General features: G+C 42.6%; 1 protein-coding gene across 1 annotated transcript in view; it reads left to right on the plus strand.

Annotated features, from left to right (window-relative positions):
• Positions 1–492: 492 nt before the first annotated feature.
• LOC149454655 (uncharacterized) overlaps positions 493–19,926 on the plus strand; it is a 32,186-nt gene continuing 12,752 nt past the window's right edge. The window contains exon 1 of the mRNA XM_089687314.1: positions 493–674. Within this exon, the coding sequence (XP_089543440.1) occupies positions 569–674 (106 nt within the window). The 5' untranslated portion in view covers positions 493–568. The remainder of the gene's footprint in view (positions 675–19,926) is intronic.

A 19,926-nucleotide genomic window follows, 5' to 3' on the forward strand; every position in this document is an offset into this window, starting at 1 on the left:
CTGTCACAAAAAAATGATACAAATTTCATATGGGTACAGTGTTGCATGACCGCGCAATTGTCATTCGAAGTGCAACAGCGCTCAAAGCTGGAAATTGGCCTGGGCAGGAAGGGGGTATAAGTGCCCTATAGGCTAGTGGTTAAGGCAGATTTCCTCTCACTGTTGTGTCTCCAGAGCAGGAAGTAGAGGGAAATCTCTCCAACAGGACAACAGGTTTAGCAGTTTCATACTTGAAATAAAAGTTTTATCCATATATACCATCTTTATCTATAGAATATATAACTACAGATCTACTCCCAAAACACAGTTATATAAGAATATGTCACAATGAAGGGAAGAGGATGAGCTGTAACGTGAGAAGCACAAAGTTCACGTCACAGAGACACTCTGCACTGTGATTGGTGAAGAGAGAGACCCTCTGCGCTGTGGTTGGGGAATAGTTGGACATTCTGCACTGTGATTGGTGGATAGAGAGACCCTCTGCACTGTGGTTGGTAATTAGTTAGACCTTCTGCACTGTAATTGGTGGAAGAAGTGGAAGCGACATCAGCCTGCTGATTCCTTTGCCATGCTCCAGGAGCTCTCCCCCTTCCTTGGTATCAGTCTGGGGATCCAGTGGGTCCTCTGGGCGGTCGCAGCGATACTCCAGACGGAGAAGTTCTATGACTTGGCAGGTAAAGTGGACACGTATGACAGAAAGTCTGAACACAGCACTTGTCCATCATCTGGCGATGTGCTAGCGGCCATATTTACTTAGGGCAAGAACTAGGTTTGCTTTTAACTAACTCCTCAGTGAAGACATGCTTTAGCAGTAGCAAGTTTATACACGAACCTAAAACGCTACATATACCCTAGACCAGCACGATTTATAGTTCCGTTCCCGAATAGATAAACCGGTGACCGCTTTTGGAATGGCGTCCCTGTCATCAGTCACGAGTTAGAAGCCTTGGTAGCTAAGCAACTATGGGCAGAGTTCTTTTAAGTTACATAAAGAATAGTGCGCATGCGCAGTAGAGTGTAGGTCCCATGGTGTGCTGTTATGACAACAGTCATCTCAGTTAAAATGTACCCTCCAAAAAGAAATCAAAACTTTTTTTATTCTTTGTGTAAGCAAAAATATTTAACCCTTGACAGCAAGGCCTCTTGCACATGTGAGGCTGAGCCTGGTTCAATGTAAACGGTCCCCCCATCCCTGCCAGAGCAGCCCAGGTGCATGACATGAATGGCTGTGTGCTGTGTTACGGGGGGCAGTAACACTATGTGGCTGAACTACATTATTTTACTGCCCCTCAACCAATCCCCCATTAGCTGGAAAGGCAGCAAGAATTATATCCTCCTTTCACATTGGCTGGGCATTACCTCGAATCAAATGTGACCCATTCAAATGAATGGGGCCGTATTGCAATTGCGCGCAGTTCACACGGTTGCGGCTCAGTAGTGCAACATTTAACCAATAGCCTACAGGGCACTTCTACCCCCTTCCTGCCCAGGTCAATTTTCAGCTTTCAGCGCTGTCACACGTTGAATGACAATTGCGCGGTCATGCAACACTGTACCCATATTATTATTATTATTATACAGTATTTATAAAGCGCCAATAGTTCGCTCAGCGCTGTACATTACAAAGGGGGACAGAACATGTGACAGAACAATACCAATACAATGCAAAACATGAGGGGATCGAGAGCCCTGCTCTTTCGAGCTTACCATCTAGTTAAATTTTTATCATTTTTTTGAGACAGAGCTTTCTTTTGGTGGTATTTAATCACCTCTGGGTTTTTTATTTTTTGCCAAACAAACCAAAAACAACTGAAAATTTTGAAAAAACATTTTTTCTTAGTTTTTGTTAAAATTTTTTGTAAATAAGTGATTTTTCTCCTTCACTGATGTGCGCTAATGAGGCTGCAGTGATGGGCACTGATAGGCTGCACTGATGGGCACTGATGAGGAGGCACTGGTACACTGATGGGCATTGACAGGCATCACTGATGGGCACTGAAAGGCAGCACTCATATATGGCACTGATAGGCGGCACTGACTGGCATTGATAAGCGGCACTGATATGCAGCACTGATAGGCGGCACTGATGCTCACTGATAGGTGGCACTGACTGGCACTGATAGGGAGCACTGATTGGCGGAACTGATAGGCGGCACTGACTGGCACTGATAGGTGAAACTGAAAGGCAGCTCAGATGGGCACTGATATGTGGCATTGATGTTGCACTGGTAGTCACTGATATGTGGCATTGATGTGGCACTGATGGGCACTGGCAGGTGGCATTGATGGACAATGTGGCATTGAGGTGGCACTGCTGGGGCTACACTGATCATCAGTGCCCTGATGATCAGTGTACATGTCCCCTCTGAGGAATACCGATTACCGACTCTCCTCTGTCAGCATGACAGCTCGTGAGGAGAGAAATGCCGACTATTTCCCTATTTACATGCGATTAGCTGTGATTGACCGAGCCGACATCTTCGGCTCTTTCCGTTGATCGGTGATCTGCTGTGTCCGAGGGACACAGCGCATCACCGATCGCTGCGCACTCCCGGAGCCGTGCACGCGCGGTTAGAGTGGGAGGACGTCATATGACGTCCTCCAAGAAAGAGAGAACTGCCTTGCACCCGTCATTTCCTTATATGGCAGGCGGGAGGTGGTTAAAGGATAAGGTCACCTTTTAGACAAATATAATAAATGCACATATTTTGCAGGTAAAAAAATGTGCATTTATTATTTTTGTCCTGGAAAGCATTGCACCAGCGATTAGTATATCACTGATGCCATGCAGGTCTCCTGCAGACCTGTCAAAATATCTGCTTGCCGTACGGGATGTATGACCAAGAAGATATTCTGACAGGAAGCTCCAATGATCTTAGCTTAGCATAGTTCATTGAAAACTATTTGCTGACAGCCACTAAGGCTGTTGGGACTTGCAGTTCATTCATTTATGGAAGTCCATGAATGAATGATGTGGTCGTGTGGGCGGAGCCCCGAACTACCTGCACTGTTTTCAAATCTGAAAGATCGTACGGGGGAACTTCTCCCTGTAATATCTGTCAGAGGGAGTGGAGGAGCGGCTGCAGCTATGGGAATATGTTACATGTTACACCCTAAAAAGGGGTGGAACATGTTCCCAAAGGTGAACTTATCCTTTAAGGGGTTAAAACAAGCAGTGAGGAGGTGCCTCCTCACTGCCTGTCAAAAGTTCTTTGAAGAGCAATCTCCAGAGAGCAACGCTGGTGTAAACAATCCCTAAGGGCTCGTTCAGACATGCTTTGAATCTTTAGGTACCATGGACGCCCCTTAAAGTGATTGTAAATTCTTAAAGTGATACTAAAGATAAACATTAAAAAAAAATTAACAAACGTGTTATACTTCCCTGATCTGTGCAGTGGTTTTGTATAGGGCCGCCCCAATCATACTCTTATCGGGTCCTCCGCTGGCTCTCCTGGCCTGAACATGCCGCTTGCCATGGGACTCAAAGTGTGGCTCAGCTCCGCTCCCCGCTTCCTTCTCACTGGCTGTGATTGACAGCAGCAGGAGCCAATGGCTCCCACTGCTGTCTCTGAGTCAATGAGGAGGGAGAGAGCCGGGAGGGCCGCTGCTCTAATGCACATTGCTGGATCAAGATCGGGCTCAGGTAAGTATTGGGAGGGGGGGGGGTGCCCACAGAAGGGTTGTGCTTTCTGTTCAACATTTAAAACCACTTAATATTTTTTTCTAAAATGATAAACTTGTTTTACTTACCTGCTCTGTGCAGTGGTATTTCACAGAGTGGCCCCAAATCTCCTCTTCTGGGGTTCCCCAGAGGCACTTTCGGCTCCTCCTCTTCTGTGTTTGCCAACATAGCAAGCCATTTGCTATGGGGGCAGACCAGTTGGTTTGCTTTTGAGCTGGGCTTTGTGTGTCTATAGTCACACACAGTGTGGCTCAGCCCTGACCCCCGCACCCTCTTCCCAGGATTTGATTGACAGCAGCAGTAGCCAATGGCTCCCGTTGCTGCCTCTGTATCCTGTGAGGAGAGAAACAGAGATTAGCGCCAAAGCAGACGGGCACAGTGCTGTATCGAGATAGACAGGTATGTATTTAGGGAGGAGAGGGGGCAATACAGCTACTGAGACATAGGGTAAAACTTGTCTTAGCTTAAATGGTTCTAAAGGCTCCACAATTTTTACCTTCCTGCATTCTGTGCATCAAGGTAAAAAAACTTCTGTGTGTAACAGCCCCCCTAACACTTACCTGAGCCCCAATCCAGCGATGTCCACAAGAGTCGGTTTTTCGAGGACTCTCACTCCTGATTGGCTGAGGCAGCAGCAGGAGCCATTGGCTCCCACTGCTGTCAGTCACAGCTGGTGAGCCAATCAGGAGAAGGAGGGGTGGGGCCGAGCAGCGGCTCTGTGTGTGAATGGACATACAGCTGTGGCTCGGGAGATGCCCCCATACCAAGCTGCTTGCTATGGGGGACGCCGACGGGAGACCCGAGAAGAGGAAGATCTGGGCTGCTCTGTGCAAAACCATGACACAGGGCAGGTAAAAAAAAAACAAAAAAACAAGACTGTAGTGTCACTTTTAAAATTATATTAAAATCTAGTATTTTATGTTTTAAAAATAATAAACATGTCTATACATACCTGCTCTGTGCAGTGGTTTTGCACAGAGCAGCCCAGATCCTCCTCTTCCTGGGTCCCCCGCCAGCACTCCATACTCATCTCAGTAATGCTTTCTAAACTCATCTCAGATGTGCTGTAAATGCCATAGGGGCATTTGTTAGGCATTTGTGATGCGTTTGCAGCACATTTATATTGACATGAGCAGAGGTATTGGGGGAGCGTCACAAAAGCAACTGTGGGAACAACAATGTCTGCTGCAAGGCACATAATTGACATAGAGCAATGGCAGGAATTTGTGAGGCTTCAAAAACGCAGATTCTTTTGACACAAGTGTAAACATAGCCTAAGGGTTTTTTTTTCTTATGGACAGTTGCTTACAAGTGGCCAGTCTGGAAGAACATAGACAAATGGTGGACTTTTCTATACAGTCTCCAGAATGGTGAATGCAGCCTTTAGCACAGCCTTTCTCAAATTTTTGTATCCTGGAGGACTCCTTAAAATAATTTTTGGGCCTTGTGGAACCCCTGCTTAAAGAAGAACTGAAGCCCTCAATGACTGCACAGCACAAGATATAATGAAAGCACCAACTCTCCAGGACACCACCTCTACTGCTCTTCCATTTTAAAATGTAAGATGTAGTAAAGCAGTGGAAAAAGGGATTGTGAGGGACAAGGTATTTATGGACTAAATAGGATGTTTGCAGCTCTTTGAGTAGACCGTGCTGTTTTTCAAAATGATTTTGACCTTTGGTCCTAAACACTTTCCTATGCTGTCATTTGTGACAAAACCTGTTAGAACCCTTATGCCGGATCAGACTGCCACATTTGAGGACTCAGGCTTCTTCAGTGGACCCAAATCTTGTAGTGGGCCCCCCCGTCTTGGGTCCAAGGTGTCACAAGCCATAGTGACTAGAATGATTTTGTGTCTAACAATGCTTTTAAAGGTTCCAGGACTAACCTCGCTCAGTAGCCAGAGCCGGTGGCATGCTTTCTAACACTGACACCATTGTAAGAAGAAGAAATGTAGGAGGACATGCTTTACACAAGAAGCAAGAACCCTTACATTAGTAGTCAGTGAAAGAAATTCCCCTTTTTTTTGGTGCTCAGTTGAGAGAGGCCCTGTTACATTTGTGGTTTGAGGGGAAGAACCCCTTATATTGGTGGGAAGCGGAAATGATTACCCTTACATTGGGTGAGTGGAGAAGGGACCCCATAAATTGGTCATCAATAGATAAGGGTCTCCTTACATTGGTGGTTAGTGGAGAAGAGCTCCTTTTTATTGGTCATCAGTGGACAAGGCCTGGTTCACACCTATGTGTTTTTCAGTGTGCTTTCAGTTTTGCAGAAATCTACTACAGTCCATTTAAAATGGTTTCCTATGGGTCACATTCATAACTCTGCATTTTTTGGAATGTGTCAGGGACTTTCTTTTCCCACATTAGGTTATATCTTTGGTTCCATAGATTTCAATGGAAATACAGCGGAAAAGCATAAAAAATGCAGTGCTTGTCTTTTTGCTGCATTTCCTATGTGTTTTTCAGTGTGCTTTCAGTTTTGCAGAAATCTACTACAGTCCATTTAAAATGGTTTCCTATGGGTCACATTCATAACTCTGCATTTTTTGGAATGTGTCAGGGACTTTCTTTTCCCACATTAGGTTATATCTTTGGTTCCATAGATTTCAATGGAAATACAGCGGAAAAGCATAAAAAATGCAGTGCTTGTATTTTTGCTGGTTTTTCCTGCAAGACAACAGACCCCTCCCATCTGGAAAACACATCAACATGCATAGGTGTGCACCAGGTCTAAGGATCCCTTTACATTAGTGGTTGGTGTGAAGAGTAAATGCCCCATACTGTACATTGTTGGTTCAGTAGATAAGGGCCCCCTTATATTGGTAGTCAATGGATAAGGACTTCCTTATATTGGTGTTCAATAGATACCGGCACCCTTACATTGATGGTCAATGAAGAAGGGCCTTCGTACATTGATGGTCAGTAGCTATCGGCCCTCTTATAGTGGAGAAGGGCCTTCATACATTGGTGTTCAGTAGAGAAGTGTTCCATTACATTTGTGCTCACTGACCACCAGTTTAAGTGGTTCTTCTCCACTAACCACCAAAGCAAAAGGACCTTTTCAACTGACCACCAATGTAAGGAGGACCCTTTTTATTGACTGTCAATGCATGGGGGCCTTTATCCCCTGACTGCCAATGTACAAGGGAATTCTTCCTTTGAACTGACTACCAATGTAGGGGGTGTTTAAGTCAAACCGGGACTTTTGAGTTTATATGATAAAAGGACAAATTTCAAGGAGTGAAAACTGCATTTATTTTTCAACATAATCCTCTGCTACATTTTACACTTATCCCAGCATTTAACTAATGCCTGGAAAGCTTTGGCATAGAAAGATTTGTCAGTACACTTGAACCATCCTAGGACAGCCTGCTAGCTCTTCGTCATCAGGGTTGAAATGCTGATCACAGAAAGATTTGTCTCTTGTGCTATTTCACGACAGGTTATACCTTGATTTTTCAGAATCAGATGTTCCCAGGACTGTGAATATTCACAGGAATGACTGCTGTGGGCTGGACCGTCACTGACGAACATACGGCCATCTTTGAAACGTTTCCACCATTCAAATGTTTTACTGAGGCTGAGCATCTCATCATCGTACTGTGCTTGAAGTCTTCTGTAGATATTTGTGGGTTTTACACCTTTGTTCACAAGAAACTTCATCACCACACGCTGTTCCATATATGTACGAACACTGTCGTCTGCCATCTTGATTAACGTTCTCTGAACTGGCCCGGGACATGTGCGCTGCCTATCAGTAATAGGACACACTTGCCACTTACTACTGCATATAGTACCGCCATACTAGCATCCCTTTTTATATCTGTATAATTCAAAGTCCCATTTTGACTTGAACATAGGGTTGCCACCTCATCCCTTTAAACCCGAACACATTAATTACACTGTTTCTGAGGTTAATTTAATGCAGATGAGGCACTATGTGAGTTTAATTACCACCTTAATTAACCACAGAACCTGTATAAATAATATATGTTCGGTTGAGGGATGAGATGGCAACCCTACTTGATCGCCCCTTGTATTTTTTTATACTTAGCATGGCAGCCATGCATTTTCAGGAGATGTTAGCAGTTGCAGCCTCCATGTTTCTCTAAGCACAGGTGTTCTTTAATGAAAAGGCTTTTTGGGCTGGGGGGGGGGGGGTAAAACACAACTAGAGAGCAAGGACCCCTTTCTGAATTTATGTCAATGTTCTTTTTTCTTTTTATACTGATTCTGTGTGGCTCAAGTAGCAAATTAGGGCTGGTTCACAGCAGTGTGGTGCATTTTTGATGTGTGTAGGCATGTTTTACATGCATTTTAGGCATGTTACTATTGAACTATATAGAACATGTGATTTGATGAAAGTACATCAAAGATATAGCATGCAGGACTTTTTTTTTTTTTTTAACACACCATACCTAAAATTCACAGATGTAAATGGGACCTATGCTCGTGTGTTTCTCCTGCATTATCTGTTGCAATAGCATGCACGACAATGAAAAATCACATTATTCTGTATGGTGCCTGCTCACATCAATGCAGCACAGCGCAGTGCCTTTCTTGTCCCTAGGACTTCAATGTGAATGCATAGGAAGCACATGTAAAACACATATAAAAAACATGTAAAACATGCATTTTAGTGTGTTTTTGGCAGAGTTTTGTGTATAAAATCCAGCCTCCTTTTCCTACAAAAAAACGCATGAAGCATAAAAATGCGCAAAAACGCTCTACAAAAATGCACTGAAAAACACTTGATCATGCAGCAGCACTAGTGTGAACCGAACCTAGACTTATGGATTTGCCTACCTTAGGTTTCCTGTGGTAGGGTAATTACCACAATGCTGATCAGCTTTCCTTACGAAAAGTCATTCAATAACTTAGACAGGCTCACAATTGTTCTGGTTTCACTGCATTATTTTTTTTAAAAAAAGCATCTTTCTGTGGGTAGGGTAGCCTATTGAAATGAATGAGTTGCCCTACCAGAAAAAAGTGGATTGATTGTACTGATGTGAACAGGGGCCTTGTGCCTAGTACACACAATGAGAATATCTGATGAATGATTGTCCCTTTTTTTTTTTTTGCATGCTAGTCTCGAAACCTATTGAAATTGAATAGGTTACTAAAGTTATGAAAATTCTCATAAGACAGAATACAACTTTGAAAGTGATGTAATGTATTGTTTTGTATCGTAATGTGTTGTTTAGTTTCTGAGCATGCGCGGTCTTGGTCACACGATTTTGTTTTCATACAAATACTATACTAATTACATGAAAATTGTTCTGATATCTAGGTTTATTGTCTTATGTCTGCTTTGGCCCTATGTATGCACTTGATATAGGAATACTTGAGGGCAGGGACTGATATGAATCTACAGTATTTTAAGAGCTGCATAAATTGTTGGTGCAATATAAAACCTTCTAGTAAATATACAGTATATACCGAATACCAACATTGTAGGTGTTAAACATACCAATACCACAGTGCAATATTTTTGCCTATAGTCGTCTAGTTAAATTTGTGAGAATTTTTCAGATCCATGTTTACTTTTTTTTTTTTTTACAAATTTTCTCTCAGTAGAGTTCCCTTTTCATGATTTCTGGCTTTTACCACAGCATATTTAAAAAGCAGTAAAGAGCACAGTAACCATCCTAGCCAATCAGATTTCATTTTACTGTTATTCGATTTGATGAGTTGTGATGTGTAGAAATTCTATGGATTTACTTAATAAAGCACGTTATGTAATGCATTATTGACTCTGCATTTTCTAGCATGCAGAAAGGTAGCACTTGGATTACACATACCTGATTGTTAGTAGTTCTAAACGTTTTTTGTAGGAAACCTATACTGATAGAAATACTGTATATAGGCTGCAATTGCTGACCATTCTTTCTACAATTACTGGTTACCTGGCTGTCATGCTGATTCAACAGTTTCAGTGTTTGAATCACTTACCCGATAAAGATCAGCAATTTTTACTACACTGGCTGCATAGTTGTTCTAGTTCAGTGACTCCCTGAATATTGAATACAGAATTTCAATAGTAGCCCTCATAATCCTTTCAGTGCAGACTTATCTAATGACAGTGGTGGTTGACTTGCAACCACAACTGTGCCCCCTGACATCCCTGGGGGCCACACCTAATATTACACCTATGTAGTGATACAGGTGTAATTGAGGCTGGAAATATGCTGCAGGAGACTGAGACTGGGAATGAGTTACATGAGACTGCTAGAGATTACTGCAATTATAGCCCCTTAATGCCCACCTGAGATTACATGAGGCTGCTAGAGAATACTGCCGTTATAGCCCCTTAGTGCCCAACTGGAATGGAGAACACTATAGGTTCCAATCGGCTGCAGACTGGACACAAGGGATTTAGGCTCAGAAAAGGTACTTCATTATGTAATTTTTTTTTGGTAGCTTACCAGATGCCTGTTGGTCATATTTAGCAGAATAGTAAAATCAAAATTATTTTGATAACTTCAGCTCCTGCACAGTGGCCAAAGCCTGTTTCATGCTAACATGGGTACCAGGGGCAGACTGACAACTCATGGGGCCCTCAGGCAATAGGGGATCATGGGGCTCCTGTGTCCTTGCCCAAACTCAAAAAAGCCTATGAAAAAGGTACCAGGGGCATCTCATGGGGCCCCCTACTGACCCTGGGCCCTAGGGCAGTGCCCGAGTTTCCAAATGGTCAGTCCGCCCCTGATAGGTACCCTCTCTGATATCCCCTTCTATGGGGTCTTGTTAGGTTCATCCTCTTCCAAACTAATCTCAACTTTATATCAACTGATTCTTGTTCAGCACTCTAGAGTGGTGGCATTTGCCAAAAAGGCGACCTGGGAAGATGATGATGATGATGATGTCAGCACTTTACAATAGAAAGGGAGACAATACAGCAATGATGCAGTTAGGAGGGCCCTGCTCCTTGGATCTTACAATCTAAGAGGGAGGGGCTGGTCATACAAAAGGTAATAACTGTGGGGGATGAACTGATCGGCTTCACTGAGGAGAGAGATTTTCAGAGATTGCCTAAAAGTGGGCAGAGTAGGCGACAGCTGGATAGACTGGGGTAGAGACTTCCAGAGGATGGGGGAGGCTCTGGAGAAGTCCTGGAGATGAGCATCGGAGGAGGAGACAAGGGAGTTAGAGAGTAGGGGGTTGTGCGAGGAGCGGAGAGGACGGTTTGAGTGATATTTGGAGACAAGATTGGTGATGTAATTTGGTGCAGAGTTATATTTGGCTTTATATGTTATTGTTAATGTTTTGAATTTTATTCATTGGCCAATGGGAAGCCAGTGGAGGGATTGGCAGATATGGAACGGTTAGTAAGGTGGATTAGTCTGGCAGCAGCATTCATGATAGACTGAAGAGGGGATAGCCTGCGATGAGGTAGTTGCTTAGTGGTTTCAGAGGTTAAGAACGGGCGTATCTTGGAGATGTTGTGGAGGTGAAGTCTACAAGATTTGGACAGTGTTTGGATTTGGGGCTGAAAGTACAGACAGGAGTTTAGGATTACACCTACTATCCTGGCATGAAGGGAGGTACTGATGATTGTATTATTGATCTTGATGGAGAAGTCAGGGGAGGGGGCACGGACTGGAGGGAATAGTATGAGCTCCGTTTTGGAAAGATTCAATTTGAGGAAGTGGAGTTACATCCATATTGATATGTCACTTAGTAGGTTAGTAATGCGAGAGGAGACTGAAGGAGTGAGGTGAGGAGTAGAAAGAGGGATCCCCACAGAAAGAGGAAGTGGAGAGGAGGAGACAGACTTATAGGTAATGCTGAAGGAGCGCTGCAATAGGTAGGAGGAAAACCAGGAGAGAGCAGAGTCTCGGAGGCCAAGAGAGTGGAGTTTTTTTTTTTGAGGAGGGGATGGTCAACCATATCAAAGGCCGCAGAGAGGTCAAGTAGTAAGGGTATGGAGTAGTAGCCATTGGTTTTAGCAGTTAGTAAATCATTAGTGAGTTTTAGTAGGGCAGTTTCAGTGGAGTGTAGTGAGCGAAAGCCAGACTGTAAAGGGTCAAGAAGGTTGTTGTCAGTGAGGTAGAAGCTCAGGTGATTGTAGACTAAGCGTTCTAAGAGTTTAGAGGTAAACGGGAGCAGAGAGATGGGTCTTTTTAAGTATGGGAGTGATCTGTGCATGCCTTAGAGGGGTGGGGAATGCACCATTATAGAGGGAGAGATTGAAGATGTGAGTGGGGGAGCATAGGACAGAAGAAGAGGGTGACCATAGTAGTTTAGAGGGGACAAAATCCAGGGGACATCTCTTAAGATTTCTGGTGTCATCAGTCTGCCACAGTTGTAATGGTCAGGGCCTGATACTTCATGTAGTTAGAGGAGCAAGTGAGTCTAGTGTGGATGAAAGCGAGCTGTTGTGGCCAGATTAGGGCAGGACATTGGAGAGATTCTGTCATAGAGTTGGTCAGCTGCAGAGTGGAAAAGAGAAGGGCTAAGTTGTGAAGGTTTCTGCGGGTAATTGTTTGCTGCTAGGAGGGATAGATGTTTGAAGATGAGGACACTGTGAAGGCGATGAGCTTGTGATCAGAGAGAGGAAAGGGGGTGTTTGTGAGGTTGTAGGGAGCACAAAGATGGGAGAAAACAAGGTCTAATGTATTCCCATCAGAGTGAGAGGAGGACTGTATCCATCGTGTTAAGGCAAAAGATGAGGTTAGGTTGAAGAGTTGGGATGTAGTTGGGTTGTTGACATTAATGGGGATGTTAAAATCTCCAAGAATGATCTGGATCTCTATACTATGATCTTCCTGCTTGCCACTTTATACACTGCTGAAAATACACTTAGCCAGGTTCTAGATGGAAGCCTTTCCTCCCACTTTAGCCCTCTGGCTGAAAACCAGTAATGACACTTCCTCTCAAGAAACTAGCTTATGAGCACAGAAGATGTCCAGCTAAGTATGAAAAGATTTGGCATAGATGGCTTTCCTCTCCACTCACCTGTACATCTCAGACATGGTATGGATATCTCCTTCATTTACCCTTCTTTTTATAGGGAACATTCCACGCTACATTAACCTTCCCATTACAATCTACGCACTGATGTGAATGTCTAAGTTTACTGTTTGATTGGTTTACTCCATTAATCTTAATGCTAGAGTGTGTTCTTAGACAATATGCTCTGTATTTCTTACATTTGTACTGAATGTACTGGTCAGTTATTTTGGGAAATGTATTGGATTGCAATATGTCTTTCGTCACACATTCCTTTGTGTATTGTTTAATAAGTTATTTGACCAATTTCATAAGTGTGCAGAATGTGCTCATACACAATATTTTTTATTTTTCTGTAAGAGCTTTTATACATTTTCCTCCATTTGGAGAAGATTAAGTAAATATAAAATCACCAAATCTCAGTCCAACCTGATTTTTCATTGTGTGGATAAAAGTATTAAATAAACCCTGATATTTTGTGGTCTGAAAATTTGGTCAGTACTGTCAGTCAGGGTCGGGACAAGCAGTGCGCTTGAGGGACAGCTGCCCTGGGCACAGCAGAACAAGGGGACAGAGAATGGACACAAACAAAACTGTCCTGAGACTGCTGCCAATGTAGGGAGAGGCTCTAGGTACATATCACTGAAATCTATATTTACACTGTATATAAACAGAGGTGAGCCTCATGTACTGTGACCATTAAGTATCCATGCTTCAAAAACATCATGCAGACTCCCAAATATTGCTATACATATACATCCAAAAAATAACGGGGATGGAACACAGATTTTCCTGCTTTTTCTCTACTCAAAATTCCAAGTCATAAGGAACAAAGAATGAATGTTTTGGGCATCACTGCCCTTTCTCAAGTTCACAAGTTGCCTGTGAATTGGAGAAAGAGAAGTGATTGCCAAAATGATCATGCTGTGTTCCTAATGACATGGAATTTTGAATAAAGACAAAGCAGGGAAATTTATTTTTTGTATATGTATATGTGTGTGTATCTATATATCTATCTATATATACAGTTGTGTTCAAAATAATAGCAGTCAGGCATCACTAACCGGATCAATCACTGTTTTTGGTAGAAATGATATTTATACATGGCAAATAATTTACTAGCAGGTGTAGTAGAGTAATAGAAATCCAACAGACCCAACAGTCATGACATGCGTGCTGCTGATTCTGTGTAATTGAATCACTAATTGAAAGGGGCATGTTCAAAATAATAGCAATGTGGAGTTCTGTTAGTGAGGTCATTCATTCTTTGAAAAACAGGTGGCAATTATTGCCCTTATTTAAGGAAGGAAGGCAGCAAATGTTGTACATGCTGGTTACAGTGCATTTCTCTCTGAAATTCTAAAGGAAAATGGGTCATTCCAGACATTGTTCAGAACAGCGTACCTTGATTAAAAAGTTGATTGGAGAGGGGAAAACATATAAAGAAGTGCAGAAAATGATAGGCTGCTCAGCTAAAATGATCGCAGTTTTTTTAAAATGGCAACCAAAACCTGAAAGACGTGGAAGGAAGCGAAAAGCTACCATTCGAATGGATAGAAGAATAGCCAAAATGGCAAGGACTCAGCCAACAATCAGCTCCAGGAAGATCAAAGAAGGTCTAAAGTTACCTGTGAGTACTGTTACAATTAGAAGACGCCTATGGGAAGCCAAGCTATCTGCAAGAAGCCCCCAAAAAGTCCCACTGTTGAAAAAAAGACGTACTGAAGAGGTTACAATTTGCCAAAGAGCACATTAAACTGGCCTAAAGAGAAATGGCGCAACATTTTGTGGACTGATGAAAGTAAGATTGTTCTTTTTGGGTCTAGTGGCCGGAGACAGTTTGTCAAACGACCCCCAAACACTGAATTCAAGCCACAGTACACTGTGAAGACAGTGAAGCATGGTTGTGCAAGCATCATGATATGGGGATGTTTCTCATACTACGGTGTTGGGCCTATTTATTGCATACCAGGGATCATGGATCAGTTTGAATACATCAGAATACTTGAAGAGGTCATGTTGCCTTATGCTGAAGAGGAAATGCCCTTGAAATGGGTGTTCCAACAAGACAATGACCCCAAACACACCAGTAAACGTTCAACATCTTGGTTCCAGACCAACAAGATTGACGGTATGGAGTGGCCAGCCCAATCCCCGGATCTTAATCCAATAGAAAACTTGTGGGGTGACATCAAAAATGCAGTTTCTGAGGCAAAACCAAGAAATAGAGAAGAACTGTGGAATGTAGTCCAATCATCCTGGTCTGGAATACCTGTTCACAGGTGCCAGAAGTTGGTTGACTCCATGCAACACAGATGTACAGCAGTTCTCAGAAACAGTGCTTATACAACGAAATATTCATTAAGTGATTCAAAGGAAAGCAAAATCTTCAAACATTTTTCAGTTTATATAGTGAATGTTTGAGTTTGTAAAGAAGAATACAAACACTGCTATTTTTTGAACAGTCTAATATTCACTTTTCTTCCATTTTTTTTAGAGGAACAAACCAAATTTGATATTTTTCTTCATGTTTTGATTTGGAATAGAATGTGTAGTGTTCCCAATGCATTTGTGTGTATGGAAATAAAAGCTATTAGAAGGATTTTGAGCTTTATTCACTTTTTTCAACACACTGCTATTATTTTGAACACAACTGTATATATATATATATATATATGTGTGTGTGTGTGTGTGTCTATGTACAGTGTGTAATCATTGTCTTCTAAACCCCCAGTACAATGCAAATTTGTAATTGTGTTTGATAAATCTATTGAATAAACCCTGAGATTTGTGACCTGAAAATTTGCAGAGTCCTGCCAAAGTAGGGAGGTGTTTTAAGGAGGTATCTTCAAAACCTGGAGATCCTTAAAATGGTTGTAAAGGCTGAACATTTTTTACCTTGACAAATACTCTGTATTAAAGTGTTACTAAACCCCCAACAGCAAAATCAGTCTATATATGCAGTAAGGCATGCTTGTTATACTCACTGTGGAACCTAAGGGTTTAATCCTCTGCATTGTGTAAAAAAGCCATTTGATCCTTTCGTCTCTGCCCCTCCTCTTGTTCAAATGTCCACATTATCTCCTGGTAAGACAGACTGAACCCGTAGCCACGTGCACATGCTCAGTTTAGTGTGTAGTGCTAGAGAGGGTTTTTTTTTTCTTGGGAGAGTGCATGTGATCAGCACAGGGTCAATCAGCACTATCCAGACAGAGGTCAGGGGTTTTGCATCGTCCTAGAGCAGAAAGAAAACTCCTCCTGCAAGCTTTAACCAGTGCTCTGCTGAAGGCACAAGACTGCTATAACTGCTGATGAGAAAAGGTATTTAGCAGTTTATTATAACAAAAAATGGTGAAGCGCTATGCAAATGCAACAAATCCGTGTATATACACACAAATATAGGTGAATAAATATACATTAATAAGCAATAATTAAAACGTGAGACTCCAATCTTTGAAATAATATAGAGTGACATGTGCTTAAAACAGCAACACACTGTGCAAAAACAAGTGCCTGGTCTGCCAATAACAATAAAAACACACCAGGTTAAATGAGATATATATATATATATATATATACCCAAAATAGATATATATACATAAATAATATTAACGTGAGACTCCAATCCTTGAAATAATACAAAGTGACCCGTGCTTAAAAACAGCAACACACTGTGTAAAAAATGCATGGTCTGCTAAACAATATGTATACACACAAGGTAGAGTGAAATATATACCAACAATTAGATATCCATTATTAATATATCAAGTGATAGGTGCAACAACACAAATAGAAAAAAATAAATAAACGACAATTGAATAAAATCATTCAGAGTAAACATCGATAGTGACCAGTCCAACAAAAAGTGCTTCAATCTTCAGTGCACACTATAAGTGTTCTCAGTGACACTCTTTGTGACTTATCCCACAGTGGCTAAAGTGCCTCCTCACCTCCTAACATCGACCCTTAAGGGCCACAACACCTTGGGTAATCCTCACATCAGACGGCTTCCCACACTATGGCTCCACCAACTCCACTGACTCCAATTGGCTCCGATTATAACTCAGTGCATCAAATATCCCTTTCACACAATAGGCTCAGGCATGCATGACAGGGGTAAAGAGAAAGACCTCCATAGTGTAATACCGCTTTATTAATGAAAAACCGCCAAACAAATGGACACTCACATTAAAATCCTATTAGTACAGCAGTTTCCCATGTGCTATGGGTGTACTAGGGGACTCAGGTGTACCAAGATTGCGTCAAAACCGGAAGTGCATCACCGCTGAAACCGGAAGTGTGTCACCGCACATGCTCTCTACGTGTTACACCACGATAGGACACGTGGCTTCCTCAGGATCCTGTTTTTCTTCGTTTACGGTCCGTTGACATCCATTTTTCATCTGTTCCATTTTTATTTTTTTTGCAGAAGAAAAATAAGGGTTTCTTCCATTCAAAAAAAAAGATGTTAACGGATGTGGACATTAATGGATGGAAAATGATGTTCATCCGTTTACATCTGCAAGTCCATAGAAATACATGGGGGTCCGTTTTTTATCCGTAAACGGACAGATGAAAAACGGACATATGGAACGCCCATGTGAAAGGGGCCTTACTAAAACTGGCGCACACAGAATCTGGTGCAGCTGTGCATAGTAACCAATCAGCTTCCATATTTTATTGCCAAAGCTTAATTGAACAAGCTGAAGTTAAAAGTTGATTGGTTACTATGCACAGCTGCGCCAGTAAATCCCCCCCCATTCTGTACACTGGTTCCGCTCCCCCTACACCTATAGATTTAAATGATTTTAGTACCCTGTCTCTCTAGCGGAATCTGTGTGCTTTTTATACATGTGTATAAAATATATAAATGTAATGATAAACATGCATAAAAACTTGTCGATATGTCTGCTAATGGCGGACAATGTCCTTTTTTACTGTCTTCTACTTGTGATTATTCCCAATACAGGAAACCTGTCTCTGAATGTATAATTACAATTGCTTTGCATAGTTAAATGAAAGTGTAATTGTGTAAAACATAATTGGTCTTTTAATTGTACATATCTCCTGATGATTGAGTTATATGTTTCTGCCGAGGTTTGTTAAGGTTGCTTATAACCAAGAATTTTGACAAACTACATCATGTTGAATGTGGTTCATTGATTAACAGATGGACAGATCTATCTCTGATGACCCATTGCTAATACAGTACTAGTGAAATGTATCATCGGTGACACTGAACGCTGTTCCATCAGTCACTGAACTTGACAGGTTTGTCTGTGTCAGGATCAGGAGGAAAAGCTATAATACTCCAAACTGCACCCATTTTCCAAACAAAATTTTAACAAGCAGTCTTATTTGTATGTTACGATTCTGGTAATTAATTAGGAAATAGACTGGGAGACACATCATAAACCCTGAGATATCATTAGCACATAGATAGACCTAGATGAAAATATGTGCTTATTCTGTGCAGAGTTGGTTCTTGAATTGAAAATCAAGCTTGCAGTATTGTGTTTGCCCTACCGCAGTCCACCCAGACCTATGAAATCTATTACACAAAGGGCAGGTTGGAGTAAAGCATTTGTAAAGGTTCAGATTTAAAAAAAATAACAAACATGCTATACTTACCTGTTCTGTGTAATGGTTTTGCACAGAGCAGCCCAGGTCTTCTTCTTCTCGAGTCCCCCGATGGCGCTCCTGACCCCTCCCCCCTGCCGAGTGCCCTCACAGCAAGGTGCATGGTCTGATTGCACTTGTGCATGCTCACTCCTGAGTTGGCCCTGCGAGGCTCAGGCCCTGCCCCCCCCCCCCCCCAGCCCCCCTCATGGGCTGTGATTGACAATAGCGGGAGCCAGTAGCTTCCACTGCTGTGTCTCAGCCAATGAGGAGGGAAAGACCTGGGAGAGCTTCTGCTCTTGTGTTAGGAATGGACTCGCCAATGGTGGCGGGACTCACCTGCCTTGTGGGCTGCAGTACCAGGGCTGGCCAGCGGTGCTCTCAGCAACCAGAAGCTTACTCCTGCAATCAGCCATCACCTGAGGCTGATTGCAGGAGGTGTATTTAAGGAATGGCCAGACCTGCAGTCAGTGCCTTGGTGTTTGTTTCCCATGTGCCCTGTTTCCTGTATCCTGTCTCCTGCCTGCTCGACTCTCCTGCTTGACTCTGACTCTGATAGAACTCCGCCTGCACTGACCCCGGCTATTCCTGACCATTCTTCTGCCTGCTCCCGTTGTACCTTTCTGCCTGATTGTTCCTGACTCGGCCTGCCTGACCACTCCACCTCTCCAGCCCTGACTGCACCTGTACCTATTAGTTTAAGGTTTGTTTTGTTTTGCACTGTTTGTTTATTTTGTGCAGCTCATAATAAATATTATTATTATTTAATCATTTCTGAAGCCTGCTGTTTCCCTGTGTCAGTCCACACACATCTGGTCATACCTGGAGCCCTGACATTTTGTGCACAATGCTGGATCAGGATGGGGCTCAGGTGAGTATAAGGGGGACTGTGGAGGGAGCTGCACACTGAAGGTTTTTACCTTCATGCATAGAATGCATAAAAAAACCTTCAAGTGGTTGTAAAGGCTGAAGGTTCTTTACCTTCATGTATTCTATGCATGAAGGTAAAAAGCCTTCTGTGTGCAGCACTGCCCCCCAGCCCCCTCAATACATACCTGAGCCCCATCGAGATCCAGCGATATGTTTGACAGGCTCAGCTGTCTTGAGTCTCTGCCTCCTCATTGACTGAGACAGAGGTGGGATCCAGTGGCTCCCGGTGCTGTCAGTTATGGCCAGTCAACCAATGAGGAGAGGTGGGGGGCCATGCCACAGCTCTGCGTATGAAAGGGCACACGGAGCAGCAGGTGCTGCCATAGCAAGCTGCTTGCTGTGGGGGCACCTGACAGAAAAGAGGAGCCAGGAGAGCCTGCGGGGGACCCAATAAGAGGAGGATCCGGGCTGCTCTGTGCAAAACCACTGCACACAGCAGGTAAGTATAGACATGTTTGTTATTTTACAAAAAAAAAACCTTTAGTATCGCTTTCAGCCTTTAGAGCCACTTCATGCCTTGTGTCTACACAGAATATGTAATTCGCTACGACTACAAAGGATAACAGATACAAAGGCTAACTCCCCTTTTGAGGGGGGGGGAAATAATATAGCATACATAATTACAGCACAAAGCAAGCTGTAATTTAAAGTTATTAAAAAATCCCTTTTATTTTCAATCTGCAGCTCTGTAGTTTTCTGTAATATGCAATATGGCAACCTAGAGGCATTGCGTACATA

The sequence above is a fragment of the Staurois parvus genome, unplaced genomic scaffold (genome assembly GCF_062004578.1).
Source record: "Staurois parvus isolate SC_StPar_1 unplaced genomic scaffold, SC_StPar_1.0 ptg000422l, whole genome shotgun sequence".
In the NCBI taxonomy this organism is placed as follows: Eukaryota; Metazoa; Chordata; class Amphibia; order Anura; family Ranidae; genus Staurois; species Staurois parvus.